The sequence below is a fragment of the Cryptomeria japonica genome, chromosome 6, assembly GCF_030272615.1.
Source record: "Cryptomeria japonica chromosome 6, Sugi_1.0, whole genome shotgun sequence".
NCBI lineage: Eukaryota > Viridiplantae > Streptophyta > Pinopsida > Cupressales > Cupressaceae > Cryptomeria > Cryptomeria japonica.
Window position 1 is genome coordinate 646,793,436 of NC_081410.1, and position 20,427 is coordinate 646,813,862.

A 20,427-nucleotide genomic window follows, 5' to 3' on the forward strand; every position below is an offset into this window, starting at 1 on the left:
TTGACTATAATATGCATATGAAGGTGTTGGTTAACAGATTGGTCTTTATAATTGATTCACTAATCAGACTCCATACCCACAAGAAGACCAATACAGTTAAACAATAGTTGGGTAAATCAACATGAGCTTGGCAAGTGATTTCCCTCTAAATTTTTAACAAATGTATAGCTCCCTTCCCAAGATCTACTGTATGCTACGTAAACCAAACTAAAATAGGGGGTATGCTTTTGACCTGAAAGCATAAAAGGAACTAACATATGCTCTTCACCAAGACACAAATGCGAATAACAATTAACTTAATAAAAAGTGGAAAAGTATAAATTCTTCAATTAGATTTAACATGAAAGCTTAGACAATGGCTCCTAGATATAGCGTTCTCAAAGATTAACCATTATATCCAGATAAAGGATTAACAACTTGAAACTAATGCTAACTTATGATAATATAAAATAACTCATGAGAAAGAAATTCCACCACAAAGAGCATAACTTCCTTCCATTCAAAAATACAAAGACATGAGTTCATAAGCCCAAATGTGCAAAGACATTCTACCCCGTAAACTAATTGCTACAGAAATACAAAATGATCAACAAAATATCAGTCGTGCCTCAAAGGACAAGGGGGACCAAAATTCATGATCCCTTTCTACAAACTAAGCTATTCCCTTATATACAAATTGATTACATATTCCCATAGAAATTCAAGAAAACATCTCTACCCAGTAAAGACATTACAGTCGGAGAGTAACATTACAGGGCTTTTTCAGGAGTAATGCCAAAATCTCTAGTTTGAGCGGTTGGGGGTGGCTACACACCTTACTATTGTTGAGTGGGCACCTACTGTGACAGTTGTTGCTATTGAGTGGGTGGTGGCAATGATTTTTGTTGAGTGGACGTCTGTTGTGATTGCTCCTTCCACTTCTGTATCGGCTTCAAGACATCTGACATCTCATTTTCCACTAAGATAATCACATTTTGTCTTCTCGATGCCCAAAATGACTTATTTTTCTTGATCTCCTCTACCTTGGTCACAAACACTTTATGGTGATTGATGCACCATATCAATGAGGCATTGATTCTAGCCAATTCATCATGTTTGTCCTCCCTAAATGAGTTAGATTCTGCAAGGGCATCAACGTTCTTATGAAATTTTAGCTTCAACTCATGTGTCGATGCTATACTTGAGTTGTCTTTATTTTTTAGCTCACAACCAATATCCCCACACTCGGCAATTATATGTGTAACCATCTTGTTGGCTTCTTTCAAAAGCCTACTCTATTTTGCAATGTTTCTTTGTAAGTATTCACATTTCCAATCTAAACTCTAGATCCACATGTTGAAATGTGAGTCTTTAGATTCCTTGTTTCCTCTATTCATTGCAACTTCCAACACCATAGCAACGATCTCTTGCAACGTTTTCCTCTATTATTTGTGCATAGTCTCCTCCATCTTGACAACTATAATCTCTAAAGAAACACAATTTCTTGCCAAGACAAGTTCATTGTATGTCTAGCTCAAGTTATCTATGAATGATAACCCTTTCATCTTAAACTTCTTTATCCATTCTTAAGCCACTTTACCAAAATGACTATCAATTTGTAGATTATTTATCAACTCTTGGTTTGCATCAACAAATGGATTTATAATAATAGAAGAGCTTGCATCTTGAGGTGAAGATAGATTGAGTAGTGACCTCAAGAAATCAGATAATGCACCAACTAAAGCCTTCAAGCTTTCTTTATTCATTTTCTCCTTTTCTACTCTTTCCATTACCTTTGTTGCAAATACTTGAAAATTATGAAGTTATCCATCCCAAGTTGAATGTCCCATGTCAATCAAGTAGTGAGATTGAAGTCTACCATCGTAGCCTTACTAGGATCCACCTACATGATTGGTTGGCCTATCTCTAAGAATAAGTGGTCTGAACTCTCATCCTTTACAATCCTGGAAGTAACCTTAAGCTTATTTGATTTTGGAGAAGGAGGTGATTGCAAGATTTGGGACACCATATCTTTGGCAAGTTACCTTGTTGCTTCCATTTTCCTCTTTTTTGACAAAGAGGTCTCTAGCCATGAGGGTGAAGATAAAGTCTTCATTGCACTTTGTAAAGGATCATGACTGAGAAATAAAGTCCTCCTAATAAGCATTCCTATCAATATTCTAGGTTGAGAAAGGTGATGGAGACTTAGGTGTGCTACTAACAGCTTTGCTCTGCTTTGAATCACCCACGAGCTTCTTCCCTCTATCATCTGGTGCTTGTACCTAATCATTCCCATCATTGTCCTGGTATTTTGCCTCATTATCTTTCTCATCTTCCTTATCTCCTATTCTAGGTGTTAAGCCTTCTCCACATGTCTTCTTTGGCTCTTTACCCTTCTCTGACTCATGATCACCTCCACTTCCTCCTTGGTTACTAGATAATGGGGAAGAAGTGTTCTGAATTGTAGCAGCAACTATAGGATTTGGGTTTGTTGAACTAGTTCATACAGTAGACTTCTTAGTAGCAGCAGGGGACTTAACATTAGTCCCTTTCTTTTTGGTCATCCACATCACAATTTTCCTTATTCCCCCCTATTGTTCTTTTCTAAACATCAGACTCCTCATTTTGGTTCCAGTCAATCTCTTCCAGGGATTGTAATTGAATTTGAGCATACATAGGATCAACAAGGTCTAGTCCATCCTATATTTGTAACATCCAATTGAATCTGACATTCTTGAACTTGTTGGATTGTCATCCTAGACCAATCCCTCTTTCTGACTTCAAAATCATTAGAGTAATCTACCTAGTAGTCCTCTAATAGAGGCACATGATATTATGATGGGTGCAAATGTTGATTGTTCTTCACAAAGCTCTTAGAATTTGTAATGCCCGCCAAAATACCCTAGAGAAATAATCTAAAATCTACTAATCAAATGGAATTTTTTTAAAAAAAATACATTCATTACATTATTCCAACATTAACATATATCAACACAACATTATCCAATTGAAATAACACATAAAAGTACATGCATGAAAGCATAAATCAACATTACGCAAGCGAAGTAATTCTATCAAACATTTCTTCAATTATAATCTTGCAACAATATCCTTCCCTAGGGTATCTTAGCGTCACTACTTGACATAATCTCATTACAACATTTATCTAACTAGAAGGTCATATTTATCATCCCCTAACCATTTACTTTTATGCATCTAATCATCATTATCATTTATGCATAGTTCGAAAACATAGTATACTTTATTAGAACATCATACAAATCATTTAACCTTTGATGTCAATGATCACCTAGTTACTCAAGTAAAGATCAATGCTATCCAATCCATTTTTTTTTCCTATCATTCATTCTACATCATAACATAATACTATCCATCCTATAAATGCATTGCAACTCAAATACATATAAACTATTCCATTCACATGGATTCTTTAAACTCATAGCAAACATCTTTTACATAATTAAATAGTCATAGATCTAGACCTAATTCTTACATCAAGTCCTATTACAACTTTCTTCTTCAAATACATGATAATACCATATACAAGGACACATCATTTCTTTTACATATACATTTCATTATGATACAATGTCTTCTTTTCATGAACATAGAAAAATCAGCTTCAAAGTGCAATCTCATGAAGAATCCATTCCACGCACGCAACATCAAGGAGAGTATCCCAATGGAAGAAGGCAATCAACCACCCAACCATGTGGAACCAATCAAGGAACCACCCGTCATGGTAGGAGATGACAAAGGTTTCGACCCATACTCATGACCTAAGATGACACCTATCAACCAATGGATACATCAAGACTCAACAAGACTCCAATAAGAAATCACAACACAAAGCTTCAACACAAGGTTGAAATCATCAAGAGACCCTCCAGAGGCATAATCAATAAAGCAAAGCATATGGACAATGGACACATGTAGGGCAAGAGTGTCATCACATGCTATCCTCACAACAGAAGGGGCCAAGCCTCACCCTGATAGACATGTGGAACCATCTAAACCTTGGAGCCATTCAAGGGAGATTGGTTTACCACTACAACGGTCTTCCCAAGCTCATCCCGAGCGTGCACACTTCTAGGGGTACGAGGAGGGGCACTCAATCAATTATCATCCTTTTTAGTGAATTCCTAATACCCAAAACCCTCTAATAAATTGTTTAAGTTATCACTTGCAATTACAACAAACTCTTCATGTGGTTCCAATAAGTCTAGATCCCCTCTTAGAGGCCTAATGCTCAAGACCCTGACCTCCACACATACAAGATCCCACTCTCCCTACCATGGACTATTACCATAGGGTGAAAATACATATCAAATGAACACATAACATCATCATGAAGGCCCAAAGAGGGTACAATAACAATCTCAACAAACTGAGCACTACCTGAGCAAAAAGGATTCATGAATCAAACTCAAAGAAAGAGGCCTACACAAATGCAACATAAAAATAATCCAATCATGAATGCAACCCATAAAAGAGATCCAAATAACATCAAATCCTCAACAATGAGGTAAAAAACATCCCACTGGAGTTATATAATCAATCCCTCAACAACAAGGCATTCTCCCTCTTGTCGAAGCATCAAATTGCATAGGAAACACCTCAACGGTAAGACATGAACCCTCTTATCGGAGAACATGAAACATCATAAGAGATCAAAATACATCATAATCAACTCTGAAAATGTCAATACATATTGCACAAGCCTCTAGAGTAATCACACAAACCAAAAATGCACTCAAACATGCTAAAAACTGACTTCCGGAGACCCCCGAGACAACTCAGCACCCCTAATTCCTAGGATGGCATTCCTGGTATGTTCATTTTTGGTATGTATGCCAACTTTTTTGGTCTCTAGGATGGCGTTTTTGGTCTATAGGCATGCATCTGCAAATCAGGACCTTAACTCTCTTGGTAGGTCTTTCAGCACCTCTGGCACATACAGTGGCATTCCTGGGGAATAGGGTGGAATTTTCGGTATGTCCCATAACGCCCCTAGTCCAAACTACAACACTTTTAGGTGTTTTCATAGTGTTTTTGGTAAATTTGTAGAAAACAACCCAATACTAAGGCATAAGGCTTAGGAGGGGTCTCAAGAAGACTTAGGGGTGTAAAACGACCCTCATACTGCACACAGGTGGTCTGGGACATCTAAAAACAACAAGGACAACCAAAACAATTTAGGTAGGGACTAAATGCAGCCAAAGAAAGTGGAAGAAAGAGTCTGCACACTCACAGTGTAGTCACAGAGAAATCACAGAAAGCACAATGTAGACATAGAATCAAATCTGCATATTCCTCATTCCCAAACTTGCATAAACAAATTGAAATCCATCAAGACAAATCATTTCTACAATCAAACCAATCCCCAAGAGCAATTAAAACACAATTTGCAGATACAAAGAAGACAATCTTTTCCGGAAATAAAATGCAAAAGAAAGAAGCCACCAACCTACAATTCGCAAAACCAAAAATTGAAGATGAAATCTGAAATTGCCAAGCCTTCACAAATCCAAATTGCAATCCAATCTTCAAACTAAATTCAAAATCCTTTGCAATGATCTGTCAGATGATTAACCAATGCACAAACCAACAAGCCAGAATAAATAGAAAAAGTTAAATTATAGACTATAGTTTTGTCCACCAATAAGAAAATTCCATAAACCATATATCATACCTACTATTGCAAAGTTCGAAAAATACATAATATAAATATGTATATCTTACCTACTCAATCAAGTCGACCAATAAAAAATAAGGGTGGGTAAAATAAATCAAAACTAAATTACTTTAGTATAGGAATGACAATCAATTAGGAAATACAATTATCTCCTCATAATTAGACGGTAGGCAGAAATAATATTATTTACAAATAATATCCCATATTTTAATTAAATAATTCCCACACAATAATTTATAATTAATTATCATTATTCATAATAACACCAATAAATAAATAAAATAAAATAAATAGAACTCAAATAAATAATTAAATTAAAATCAATAAATAAAAGTCATCTCAACAATAAATCAAATAAATTAAATAATTAAACAATAAATGAAGCTCAATTAAATATCAATAAATTAGATTAAATAGATTAATTACTTAATTAGATTCTTAATAAAATGAATAATCCAATAGATTAAATATCAATAAATTAGATTAAATAGATTAATTACTTAATTAGATTCTTAATAAAATGAATAATCCAATCATGCAATAAAACCAATAACCAAGCCACGACTTAGCAAAATAAGAAGCCAGAGAGATTCGACCTCATGACCTATGAAACAAGGTGGAAGAGACTTAACCAATACACCACATCTCTTAATTGACCCTAAAGGGAAATCAACCAAGCAAATGACATCAAGATAAACTAATAAAGTATACATCTTAGACCTAGAGTGTGTGAGGGAAACTATGTCATCTCCGACAACTTACCATTGGGATAAAGACGCGCTCAAACCTATGGAGCCAGGTGGAGTCGATGTCTGGTACCTGCAAACCTGCATCAAAGACCAACACGACATATACAATACATATACATCACAATAAACAGACATGTGATAGAGAATCGCGACGACATATCTCGCTCGCAATGAATGATATGGCATCGTCTCTACTCACGAGGATAGTCACACAATATAATACCAAAACATCGCATAGAATTATCATCATAAAGTAGGGTTAGTATCATCATATGTCACATAATCCATGTAAACAAAAATCATATGTAAATCCATGAGTCATATAAATCCATCCATCTAGGAGATACTATATATCAACATCCATAAGAATCAAATGTCATATAATAAGTCTCACATTCTCAATCTTAAAAGTCTCCAATCATAGAGAGTCATAACAGATACCAAATGAATCCACATAAAGTCTTAGTATCACAGATACCATCCAAAATAGTAGAAGAGTCATAAACAACCATCCAAATAACCATCATAAGTCTAAATGAGTCTATCAGTACATAAATCAAAATGCAAGTCTAGGAGGGACACTACAGAATCAAAGTGCAACCTTCTAATATCACAAGGTTCTAAAGAAAACTTTTTAGCAACTTTAATGATGTTCAAAGCATTAGACTGAGATTTACAACTATAAACTCCTAATTTGATAGGAAACTGATTGTCAATTTTACTCCTTTCACTACATCTTTTGTTAACTTCACTGATCTACCTACAAAGTTTTATCATTACAAATTTGTCACGTGCATACCTTAACAATTTCAATAAGAATCCATTAAATCCTCCAACTCTGATTTAGGTGAATGTAGGTAACTAAATGAAGTAGCTTCCATATATCTTTATCAACTCAATTATTTTTGAAGAAATTCTCATCTTAGGATGCCCTTGCATCTCCCCAACCAACCTCATGGTAAATACATCATTGACTCTCTGATAGTTGGCATAGCTCTTTTGCAATTGAATGTTTGGGTAGAAATCATATATCTGAATATTCTCATCAAATTCCTCTATTGGCTCCAATCCAGGCCAATATCGAGTACAAGCAAGGGCATAAACTAAATAAAAGGTCACATAGAAAAACTTGCTCAACTTGAATAAGGTGATCTCGATGTGCAACCGGTCATTGATAATGTTGGCCCAATCTAAAAATGAAGTGCCTGCACATATCACTTGAACAAAGAAAAACATCTACTCATCCAGATTAGTAGCCCCCTCATCTCCTCTCAGTATGTGTAACAAGACGATGATATCCGCAATCTCACCCTCAAGGAATGATTTATGTATGTTCTTGGGCAATTTTGATTGTCCCCTCCTAGGACTGTCAAACCATTTCTTTGCAATTTCGTTCTTGTAAACCTTTTTCCTAGTATTAAATTCACATTGGGAGTAGGTGAAATACTAGCTCACATATTCCGCTCTATTTGGGAGTCGGAATAAATTCTAAATTGTTTCCCTATTAAGAGTCACCAAAACTTGATTGTTTTTTGTCTTAATCTCTCTAGTGTTGGGATCATACCTACTTATACATTCCATCACTAAATGCAGACATTGTACAAAAAGAGGGAAAGCGATAACTTGCAACAATCCACTTTCTATGAGCTTTTAGGTGATAGGATGATGATTTGGGTTTTTAATCCTTCTCCATAAATCATCTAAATTTATAAGCCCCAATTTGGTATCACCTACCTCCAGCCAAGCATAATCTAGTCCATTCAAATAATGATAACCAATATATTCAAACTTCATCTTCACAAATGCCCTTAGCTCACACAGTTCTCTTCAAATCAACACAATCGCAACACCACAAAACCCCAACACAAACCCTACAAGCCTCTGAGAACTAGAATATCACCGTAGTATAGAAGTAATTGAAGATTTGAACTCACCACTCTGATAATGGTGCCACACTAGTTAATAAAACTCATGCATTAGCTTCATCCTCCTCTTTTCGCCTTTGAGTTCACACAATTATAGCTAATGACACTTTAATGGAAAAGATCTTGAAATCCGCCCTCAGTAATGAATACTACAACTACCTCAGCCTTGGTAGTAATGCTTTGCAATTTACTTCCGCCAATATTACTATTGAACACTTCTTTGAAACAATTCAAATATCCTTGTTGGGCTCTGTCGCTACTTCTAGAACAAGCTCTATTTCTAGCGCTTTGTACACTTTACCCTTTCTTTCGTTTATTTAAACTTTATTAAGTAAAGTTCATATTGGAGTTGAGGAAAAATCAACTCTACAGCTCCCAAAGATCACCTGCATGCAAACCTGTCACAAAAGGAGAGAAGCAAAAAAGCTATGGAGGCCAGAATTCAAAGATCCAGAAAAGAGGAGTCATATTGATTGTGCAACAAGAATGCAATTCAATAATTACAATTGTTATGAAAATACAAAGAGAGAATCCTTATAAAAGGATACTTGAAACCCTAAAGGTGAAAACCCTAAAGAATTATAAGATTCCTAAGTTTAGCTTAAGAATATAGTATAATAGACTAATAATTAAATAAATAATTATTAGCTAATAAAAGATTACTCTAACACCCCCCCTTAAGATGAACTTAGGGAGTAGCTAAAAAACAACTAAGGACTAAAAAAACATGTAAAAATGCAGGAAAGCAACAATGGGTCCCGACAACTGGGCCTGATGAGGTACCCAAATACAATAAAATCTCTGTAAAGTGGATAAAAAAGGAGAAAACCCTGTGGGAACAAAATTCCTCTCTAAGAAGAGATGAAATCTCAAGTGAAGGACTAAGAAGCCTCCAAACAAGAGTGTTCCAGAAAATAGGAACAAAAAGAAGAGAATGAAGAACACCACTGAAGCATGAAATAGCTGCAAACATTGTCGAAGAGTAACTGCTGATCTGAAGAGCCTCCATTGAAATAGAATATGACCAGGTAGAGAAGACTGTAATATGCATGAGTGCCCTCAAATGACACTACTCAAATTAGATGGAAAACAAAGGCAAACAACTGAACTCAAAGATACAAATGGCATGAAACACCAAAGCCTGAAGAGCTGATCAATTGAACTAAGGAAGCATTAGAACCAACAGTACAAACCTCCCCATAAAGCTGAAAAGGGAGAGGGACAGGTACACTGAAAAGAACAACCAACAAGAATTGCTTGACGAAGAACCAGGAACATCGAAGGTGCAGAGAAAGTACATAGTGTCGTGGAAGGAACACTCACTTGACACACATCATGAGGCTAATGTCGTGGAAGGAACACTCATGTGACAAAGGTAGATGGCAAACAAAGGCAAACATCAACCCCCCATGGCACTTTATAAGTAGTGCATGTACAATAAGGCACAAGATGTGCAAGATCCCAACTATACAATGCATGGTGGCACTTTATCTTAGTGCATTTGCATAAATAAATAAAAATGATACAATTATCAGAAGAGACAAAAGATTGGAAACAAAAAAAACAGCCAAAGATGAGACATCCTACTCAAAGAAAGAGACCCCAAGACCTGAATCATCTAAGATATTCACTAGAGTGCTGAAAAACAAAAAATTGAATAAAATATGTCTGGAGCATAAGCTGGAAAGAAAACTCATATGAATGGAAAGAACACAGAACAAGCTTTCCAACAATATAATTTTTTTGAAAAACGGAGTTCGGATGCTCAAGTTATGTCTCCTGGAGTGCAAAAATTAACCTTTGTCTTTGAAAGAAAAAAATGCCATCAAAAAACAAAATCAAAATTTTAAACCTCTCGATCTAGATAGATCTCGGAAAGAGCTTTTCGATGATATAAGGTTTGTCAAAAAATGCCTCTGTATGACCAAGTTATGACCAAAAGAAAAAAACCCCTCTTTTAGGGCATAAAGAGGGTAAAACAAAACAAAAAACAAAAAAAAATTATTATTATTATTTATTTATTTTTGATGAAAAATTTTCTGACGCATTTGCAAGTACAATCTACAGATTTTTGTGCCTTGTAAAACGTGCCAATGAAAAAATCATGGCCCAAATGTCCTTATCACCGAAATAGGTAGAATTATATATCAAAATTCGTGGAATTGGTCTCCTGAATCCAACCGTGAGGTCCTTTTGGCACCAAAATGTACCAAAAAATCAGCTACCTCCGGAAATGGAAAAAAATAACTGCACAAACCCCCGAATACTCAGATCTGAAGAACAAGGCCCAAAAACTCTCATGAAGAGAATAGGGGCATGCAGATTTGGAGCTCTAATGCCATAAAGAAGTTGAGAAAATACAACTTCTAAGATCTCAAGAGCATCTGCAAGAAAAATACCTGTCACAAGAGAAGATTGGAGACAAAACATAAAAAAGATATGGAGGCCAAAATTCAGAGATCTAGAAAAGAGATGTCATATTGTTGTGCAACAAGAATGCAATTCAATAATTACAGCTATTATGAAAATACAAAGAGAGAATCCTTATAAAAGTATACTTGAAACCCTAAAGGTGAAAACCCTAAAGAATTATAAGATTCCTACGTTTAGCTTAAGCATAGAGTATAATAGACTAATAATTAAATAAATAATTATTAGCTAATAAAAGGTTACTCTAACAGTTCAATTAGTTTTGTTGCCCTCCGACATTAAATCAGGAACTAACTTTTATTTCCACCCTTTACTTTTTCTTTATTTACTTGACCTCGAGCTTAAGTGAAAGTCCAACTTTCACTGTCAGAGTCTGACAATGCTTCTAGAACTCCTTGCTAGTGCTTTCTTTTTACTTGATGCTTTAATTTAATGTGTCATATCCCACCTTCTCTTTTTGAATTAACTTTTACTTAACCCTTCTCTTCTTTCATCACTTTTCCTTCATAAGCAAAAGTTCCACTTGTTATGTTGGAGGCTGACACCTATTTTGGAATTCAACACTTAGCCTGACACCTTTATCAAAAGCTTTCTTCTTCACTTTCAGACTTTTGCTTGAAGACTTGAACTCCGTCTTTAAAGCCCGAACCTTTCCTTCCTTTGAAATGAAGAGCTTCCTATAGAAGATCAGACTAAGACAACAGTTCAAGAATTGCTATTGGAGTTCGTTGAAGGGTGATCCCACAATACTAAGTTACATTTTTTGGTACATCATGATTTTTGCTGAAATCATACATTTTTTAGAAAATATAATGATTTAAGCTTTAAGAGCTCCCATTTGAAGTAATTAATTGAGGAGACTTAGATAAAAAAAATTAGATAAAACCTCTTTACTTCTAAATCATACCTGCAATGGAGTCTCTTTCGTACATATCAAAATGCTGATAAAAAACCACTTTTACATTAGCTTTGGGGGATCAAATAAATTCATTTAGAAGTTTTGTTTTTTTAAGTATTTAGTCCTTATTATAAGCTTTCCAAATATTATTTAATTTTTAATATATTTATGTTTTATTTCTTATGAATTTAGGTTTTTCATCGAACATTAAGGATTGTGTTTCACACGTGTGGAAAACTTGAAAAATAGAGAAAAAAATTGTAAAAAGTATATCTTCCTTAGGTATTGATATCCTCATTTCAACACAAAAAGATGAAGTTAATTCAAATGTATACAAAAAACTTATGCATTATGGAATACACCTCTATCCAAATTACAATTACTAAATCTTCAAAAATAAAATAAAATATATATATGTAACAAAAAATTATAAAAAATAATCCATTCACTAGATATTGGTGTGACAATTCTATATTTCAAAAATTAGAATTTCTTTCTTTCTATAAAAATCTTATGCATTGCCAAATAAATGTCACTTAAATGCTAATTATTGTAAATATTGAGTTATTAAAAGTTACATAACAATATGGACAATTAATTTCTAATTATTTAAAAAAAATATATTTAGAATCTATATGAAAAATCGCACAAATTAGTAGTTTACTTCATCTTCAAATTTCTTAAATGTTAATTATTGTAAATATTGAGTTATTAAAAGTTACATAACAATATGGACAATTAATTTCTAATTATTTTTTAAAAATATATTTAGAATCTATATGAAAAATCACACAAATTAGTAGTTTACTTCATCTTCAAAATTTTAATGGTTTAGCTGCTATAGATTTTAGAAAGTAAAGATCTGATGCAAAATGCTAATTTTAGTGTCAAGTTTGGCCAAAAAGTGTAACCCAATATTATGGGATCACTTTGACCAATTTGGAACAATCACCTGGAACAAAGAATTGCTGAGTTCAACTTCAGACTCCAAAGACTGACAAGCAAAAAGGCTTAAACAATTAGTTCCACTTGTGTTGTTGGACTGTGACACTAATACTAGAACAACAAAAGACTTTAAGATTTACAAAGAAAATGAAACAAAAGATAGTTCTATTTGTTCCATCAGACACTGACATTGGTTCAAGAACTGCTTCACAAGGCCGACAAAGGATAAAATGATGAAGACAGAGGCTTGACTTAGTTCCACATGGGACGTCAGGGTGCAACACATGAAATTGAACTCAACCCTAGACTAACGTCGGGGTGCAACACATGAAATTATAAGTTTAGTATAATTAAGCCGAGTTTTTAAAAAAAAAAAATACTAAAAACTCAATATTTTAAAATATTTGGTTTGGAGTTCCAATTATGTGTGTGTAGACACCTAAATTTGATTAATCTAATTAATTGAATTTAGTTATCTAAATGCTTTTAAATTAAATAATTATACATTATTTAATTAATTAGTGTTCTCTCCTAGCTAATTAATTTTATTAATTATGCTATAGTCCCCTTTTAATTAATTATTTAACAATCATAAATCATTTAATTGATTAAGTTTGATCCCTTCTTCTATTAAATAAATCAAATGCATAATTTAGTTATTTAATTCATTTCTTGTCTTTTTCTTCCTTTTTCTCATTATGGAATTAATTAAATAATTAATTATTTTCATTTCCCCACATGTCTCCTAACCTTAACCCCCATCTAACCCTTCCTCTAAATCTAACCCACTAACTAACCTTATCCCTTCTAACCTCCCCCTTCACATGTGTGCACATTCCTAATTTCTTAATTTTGGGAAAGGAATCTCCATTTTTTGGTCTCTCTCTCCCAAATGGACAAGTGGCTTACCTTTGACTTGTCCTCTTAGGCTTAGCCACTTGTCCTCTTGAGGACAATGAGGACAAGGACAAGTGTGGAATCTCATTCCACTTACATTTTGAGGATTGCCACTTGTCCTCTTTGGTTTCCTTTTCAAGCCTCCCCTCCTCCCATCCTTGCCTATTTAATCCTTCCCTTTTTCTTTGCAAATAGCCACTTTCATACTATCATGTCATTGTAATGTTGAATTATTCACTCATCTTTTGCACAAACCACATCATTTTAGCATAGCTTTTGCATCCCATTTTAGTATAATCAACATCTTGCATCGGCCATCATGGGACAAAATCGAGCATCCACAACATAGCTAGCACACATCAAATCGGAGGACTATCAAATCGAAATTGATTTTGGTTCGCAATTTGTATTGTTTTAGTTCAATTTATCATTCCAATTTTACTTCTAAATCGTCCTTATCCTGGATTTTGTGGTTGCTTACATTGTTAGGTTTACATTTCAATCATTTTATTTGCTCACATTTTCACTCACACAATATGTTTGAGTTTAATTATTTTGATAGGTTTTTTTTATCAGAGATGTTAAATTTCCACAGTCCATGCTGAATTATTGTGTTGTTTCTAGATTACACCATGTAAGATTTTTTGCATCAACGTTTAGAGTCAAACTCCATGATGGAGAGGTTTTTTATATTTATAACATTAAAAAAATTAAATATCAAAAAAATGCAAATTTATAAAGATTTATTTTCAATTTTGTTTTTGTGAATTTTAATTTTGTCCAATTTAAAACCTTTTGATTGATAGTTTTTTTTCAATGGCATTTATATTTATGTGTCTCTTTGTAATTTAATGCAATTTAAATTGACATCTCTTGGCATATTATACATATATTTTTTAAAAGTATGTTAATTTATGTTATATATTTATACTAATTAATATTTAAGTATATTCTCTCATCTATAGACTATACAAAAAATACTACTATTGCAATAATATAAAGACAAGTATTAGTCAGTATATTCATGACAAGTGTTTTGTTTACAATTACGCTACATATGGATGCAAAAACATCCGTCAATAGAAACTAGAAACATTTATAATTAAATTGTGGGGGATTGAGTTTAATTGATCAAGCAATTTGTCTATCTCCAATTAATTTCCAAATTTTCTCAATCTAATATTATTAAATTGTGGGGGATTGAAAGTGTTCCTCCACAAAGTCCACTTCTAAGAAAAATGATAAAAAATAAAAAATAAAAAATATATATTAATAATTTGACAATATAAAAATAATAAAATATTAGAACATATAATATAATTAATTATAGATTAGAAAAAACACATATTCATAAAATTCTGCCTATATGATTTGACAATTGAAAAAATTTCAGTTTCTTTTCCTATTATGCTAGACCATATGTTCATAAATTATGCTTTTCTATCATCTAAGTAATGCAATTAGTTTAATTGCTTATAAGACAGACAATTGTTGTGATTAGAAGTCTTGTTTTTCATCTCAAGAAAACTTACCAAATTTAATAGATACCCAAAAATTGATTGATAGGAGAGTTTTCAAATAATTATTAGGTAGAAATAATATATTATGGAGAGATCCTGGCTGCAACATTTTAAACTTAAGTAATAATGGAAAAGAAATGTTGGAATCCCAACGGCATTGCCTACATATTATTATCTCTACTTTCAATCTCCCATCATCCTCAAACAATTAGAAAAGATTGGGTGCAAATCTATTCCGAATATATTATCAAATCCCTACAATAAACATGTAACTATTGAGATTTGAGTTGCGGATCTACACCCCATCATAAAGAAAAACATAGTACAGATGCAGAATAGCTGAAGAATAGGACTCCTTTTAGAGATAACCCTAGAAGATCGACCATTAAAACAATACACTATAAAAACTGCCTATATTAAGGCCTTAATTATAGGCCATTACAGATAATTGCGAAAAGATTAAGACTCGATTTATCATCTTTCCTCTTTCCATTATGAGTTCAAACATCATTATATGGTCTACAGTGAGGAACACGTGCCTCTTGATAAATATGAAGGCGATTTCAAATTGATTGGTGGCATCAAATCAGATCTCTCTTCATTTTCAAACACTAAAAATCTCCAGAATGTGAATAAAGTACAGCTCTCAGCACATGAATGAAGTACAAGTCTTGCCCCACATGCAACTTTTATCTACAAATTGAATTTACCAACATAAATCTTGTCTACCACGGTGCTCATTTTTATGAGGCAGGAGGAATAATACAGAACCCCAAAAAACAGATCTCAATCCTGTAGGTCTAGATCAAACATACTCTCTCCAGTGATCATATAAATAGCAAGAAAAAAATTAGGCCCAAACAAACAGAACACTCAGTATTTATTCTTTCAAATTTACTTTGAACAAGTCCAGTCGGACCAGACAACAAAATCGGATAGGTGAGGATGGTATATATAGGTCAGATCAGAGACTACAAAATCGGATAGGTGAAGATTCGATTTTCCAAAATCAAACAGGTGGGGATTGTTGTGTTTGGTTGGAAATTGGATAACCATGTAAGAATTTGTGATTCTTAATTTACAACAAAGAGTTTGACCAACAATTAATATTCAACCATAATGAAATTTCTTTCCACGTTTCTTATCTCTTTATCCACATACATTATCTCTTGACTCAGCTCCAACCATCTACTCCATTGTTCATAGCAGGGCAAACATTCAAGATTCATAAAGATAGACAAGGTAATGGTTTCAAAGACTGCAAGAATTCCATACTATTTTCACACACCCAACTTGTTACTTGCTATGTGGGTTTACCATGCAATTGTCTAATAATAACATCTAAAACACATATTTTTAAATTTAACATACAAGAGACATTTTCATAAAATTCAAGTTCAAGGGCTCCGCACCAAATCAAGAGCCCTAAAGAGAATGGATATGAACCTAGAATCACCACACACACCAATACAATATTAAGGATCTCAATGTTTACACTATCTTCAGATCCAAGTATATAAATTTATATAGGTTAAGAGACCATGTCTAATTGTAGATGGACCCATAGAGTAGTGTTTGTTATTTATGTGAAGTTTCTAATTTCCAAATTGTTTTGTAGTATCATTTAATATTTGGTAGCTATAATAAGATTCCTTTCACCATTAATAATGCCCATGTCATTAATTCAAAATCTTCCGATCTCAGCTGCCATTATCTACTCCTTAGCTCATGACAGGTCAAGAATATAAGCATTCCAAAATAATCCGTGCAATTTCTAGATCCAGGTCGTTGTCTAAGTGGCAAGAATACGCATTTGAAATCATATATAATCAAATTTAATATATGAAAGGCATTTTCCACAAAATTTAAGATCAAGAGCTCCCCCGCCAAATCAATAGCCAAAAAAGGGGAATAGAGCTGATCCATAATACCAAATACATACATGAATAGATCTCAAATATTCGAAGTCCCATCAGATCCAAGTCTCTCTAGAATTATAGAACTGTGACACTCAGTATAGCTGGGAATCGACTTATACCTTGTCAACCATCCAAGTAGGTTAGTTATTTATGAGATTAATATAACTTGTAAATTGTTTCATGGTAAGTGATACTTAATATAATGAGATTTCCTTCCACGTTGATAAATTTCTGTAACTAATAGAAAATCCCCATGACTCAGCTCTCACCATCCACAACATAGCTAATAACAGAACCGATTTTCTAGATTCAAACATTTAATCTGTAGAAACATTGAGAAAATTCAAGAATCCTAAGCTACTATGTGTATCTTTCAGACCCAAATTGTTAGTCGCTATGTGGGATTTGTATGCAGTTCTCCAGGACTAACACAACTGAAATCATATATAATTGAATCAAAATTTAATATACATGAAGCATTATCCACACAATCACAGATCAAGATCTCCCCACCAAATCAAGAGGCCACAAGAAAATGGATCTGGACCTATAATTGCCAGAGCACCATATACAAACATAAATGAATCTCAAAATTGAACTTGCAGCTAATTTAACGGGTACAATCCGACCTTCAAATGTTATTGGGCAATGTCAGAATCTGGACTCCTTGAATCTCCATGGTTGAAGAGTTCTGGAAAAATAGGACCAATCCACATTTATTTCTGCTAAATCCTTCCCATAGATTGAAGGTTACTTTTCCAGTGACAGTCTTTCGAGCAGAAATATCACGAACAGTGCAGGCCTTCTCCAAACCCTTGACAACAAAATCATTGGTCAAAACACGGCCCTTATTCTCCCCCTTTGTGCAGTCGGTCACATGATCATTTTCATAAAGAGCCACCAACACATCTAGACTGTAACCATCTACTTTGAACCTCAGTGGGCCACTAAGGCTCACCTGCAGAGTAGATTCAGAGGGTTTTGACACAGTTGCCTGCACAAAAATCAATAATGTTTCCATTTTCATCTTCAGCACACGAACAAGCTTAAAACAACAACATAAAAGAAATATCAAAAGAGATTGACAGAAGATCACAACTTTTGTAGCAAAAATTAAACCAAATTCTCGTGAAAACAGGACAAATATGACAATAATTGGAACCGATCTTCAAAAACACCAAGAATAGCATAATAATTCTCATCAAATTCCTTGCAAGACAAGAATTTACGACTAAAATACCTGGCAATTAGATCACCATGGAAGAAATTTGTAAAAATAAACCATTTATTATTATACTTCATTGATATAAGATTAATTTGACCAAAAAAAACAAAAAACATAACACTATTATAGGAAACGAAATTTGGGTATCATCACCCTTTTCTGATTCTGAAAATGGTGCTCTAGCTGGAGCCCAACCATCCCCAATAATAAATCAAGGGAAACCAAAGACAGAAAACCAAATACAAACAAATAAATACCCTGGAATATAACCGAAATTTTAAAAAACTTCGGAGATTTTGACACCAAAAAATTATAACAAATTCTATTAGTATTAACCTTAATACGCGAAACAGATCTGGACAAATTTGGCATCCTCATTCTTTCCTAGAGGTGAACTCCAAATATTTAAAATCGAAAAATAAAAATCATGACAGACCATATCATGTGAGAAGTAAATCACTTCGCATCACAGATTTGGTCACTATTTCCTAAAGATTGGACTCAAAAGATACAGAATAACAAAATTAAATTGGATGATCAAGGATAACTGCAAATTGTCATAGAAGATGGTGAAATATTCTAACTCTCTCAAGAAATAAAGCAGTGCTTTAAACAAGTAAATACAGGAACATGAACAAAGATATTGAGTGGCTGGATTTTTTTTCGGGAAGAAAAGCCATCCTAGATTAAAACATGGGGTTAGAGAATTCAAATTTTATTTTGAAATGTTTAAGATTTTTAAATATCTGAGGTCAAATATAAAAGTTTCCTTGAAAAGTCTAAATATTCAAGACTCACCTGCATGTCGGTAGCTGTAAATCGAGGCGCAGATCGAACAAGAGAGATAACCGAATCGACATTGGAACCCAAACACTGCGCCCGGCCCTGCACCACAACCTGCGGCGTATAAATGCTGTCCTGCTGCAGTGCTTGACTGTAGGCTCTCTGCCTCACAGTCCAGAGACTACTGGAAAACGGATCCTTCCATCCCAGATAATCCCAGAAATCCACATGAAACGCCAGAACAACCACAGGCACATCCACCTCCAATCCTTGCATATCACCGCGCCCCAATTTGGAAATAAGCAGATCAGCGGAGGGCGAAGTTGTGCAACCCTGAGAAGTAAAGAGCTCAATTAAAACAGGGCCCTGGGAGGGACCTTTGCCCGCCTTAGATGCAGATGCAGATGCAGTGGCGGTCGCGCTTTCTACCATTTCACTAGCCGTATGCACTTTGGCTCCATTTCCGACCACCTCTGATGACCCATTTTTGTTCTTCTCCCGTTTCGAGCAACACCAAAACCACGCCATTCCCCCCCCTGAAATTCTCCAAAACCCAAATGCTCCTCCTCCAATTTCTCTTCTGCAACGCGGCTTTTGATGCAGAAATAGGCGTCAGAGATAAATTACCTAAAGATTTGTATCAGTTCGCTTTCTGTCCGCCTTGTATTATAATTATTTTTTGCTGTTGCTGTGTTTGTTGAGGTGTTTGATAGAGACAGACAGCCTGAATGATAATGCCCTCCGACCTTACTCGTCTGACATGCTTATATCATATTATACAAAGCAGTTTGGGAAATTATAATCTCTATTTTATAGAGTTGTTTCACTTTCACTCATATCTCACGCTTCCTGCTCCGATGTCTGACATTTTCTACCAACGACAACGCCATTATCCACCTTTGCATAATGGCCGGTGGTAGCTTTGAATCTTCGCCGTACGCGTATTTTCCAGCTTACAATTTCACGCCTGGAGATCGGAAACCCTAAATTTGACGCGTTCTCCATAGCTGTCGGAGGAGTATGTTTCCCACAGCTTCACATGCACCCACCTGTAACTTGGTTAAACCAGTTTTTTTTTCTCTTTGTCGGAGAATAATAATAATAATTAAAGTGAAAGAAAGCAGATTAATTTATTGATTAAATCTTAAATAATTGAATGAGAGAGAATCTTCCATGGAATTATTTGAGATAGAAGCAAGGTAAAAATTGATGGAGGTGAATAAAGGTTTATTTCAGTAAGGGGCACATGGTTTTGTAGAATTGTAGGGGAACAAAAATGAATCAGCTTTTAATGTCAATATAATGTTAGACAGCTAAGAACTAGATTTAGAATTAAATTTAGTATTGAAGATTCAAGATAAATAAACTATGCACTTTTCACATGTTGGAATCAGATTATAACAATGATTCAGTTTTTGGATGCTTTTTTATTATGATTTTG

General features: G+C 34.2%; 1 protein-coding gene across 1 annotated transcript; it reads right to left on the reverse strand.

The window, feature by feature from the left end:
- Window positions 1-17,404: 17,404 nt before the first annotated feature.
- On the reverse strand, window positions 17,405-20,038 carry LOC131060689 (uncharacterized). Its single transcript, XM_057994019.2, has 2 exons — window positions 19,002-20,038; window positions 17,405-17,972 (listed from the first exon to the last, which is right to left on the reverse strand). Exons 1-2 carry the CDS (start codon window positions 19,512-19,514, stop codon window positions 17,610-17,612), a joined length of 876 nt encoding a protein of 291 aa, XP_057850002.1. The 5' UTR covers window positions 19,515-20,038; the 3' UTR covers window positions 17,405-17,609.
- Window positions 20,039-20,427: the final 389 nt, after the last annotated feature.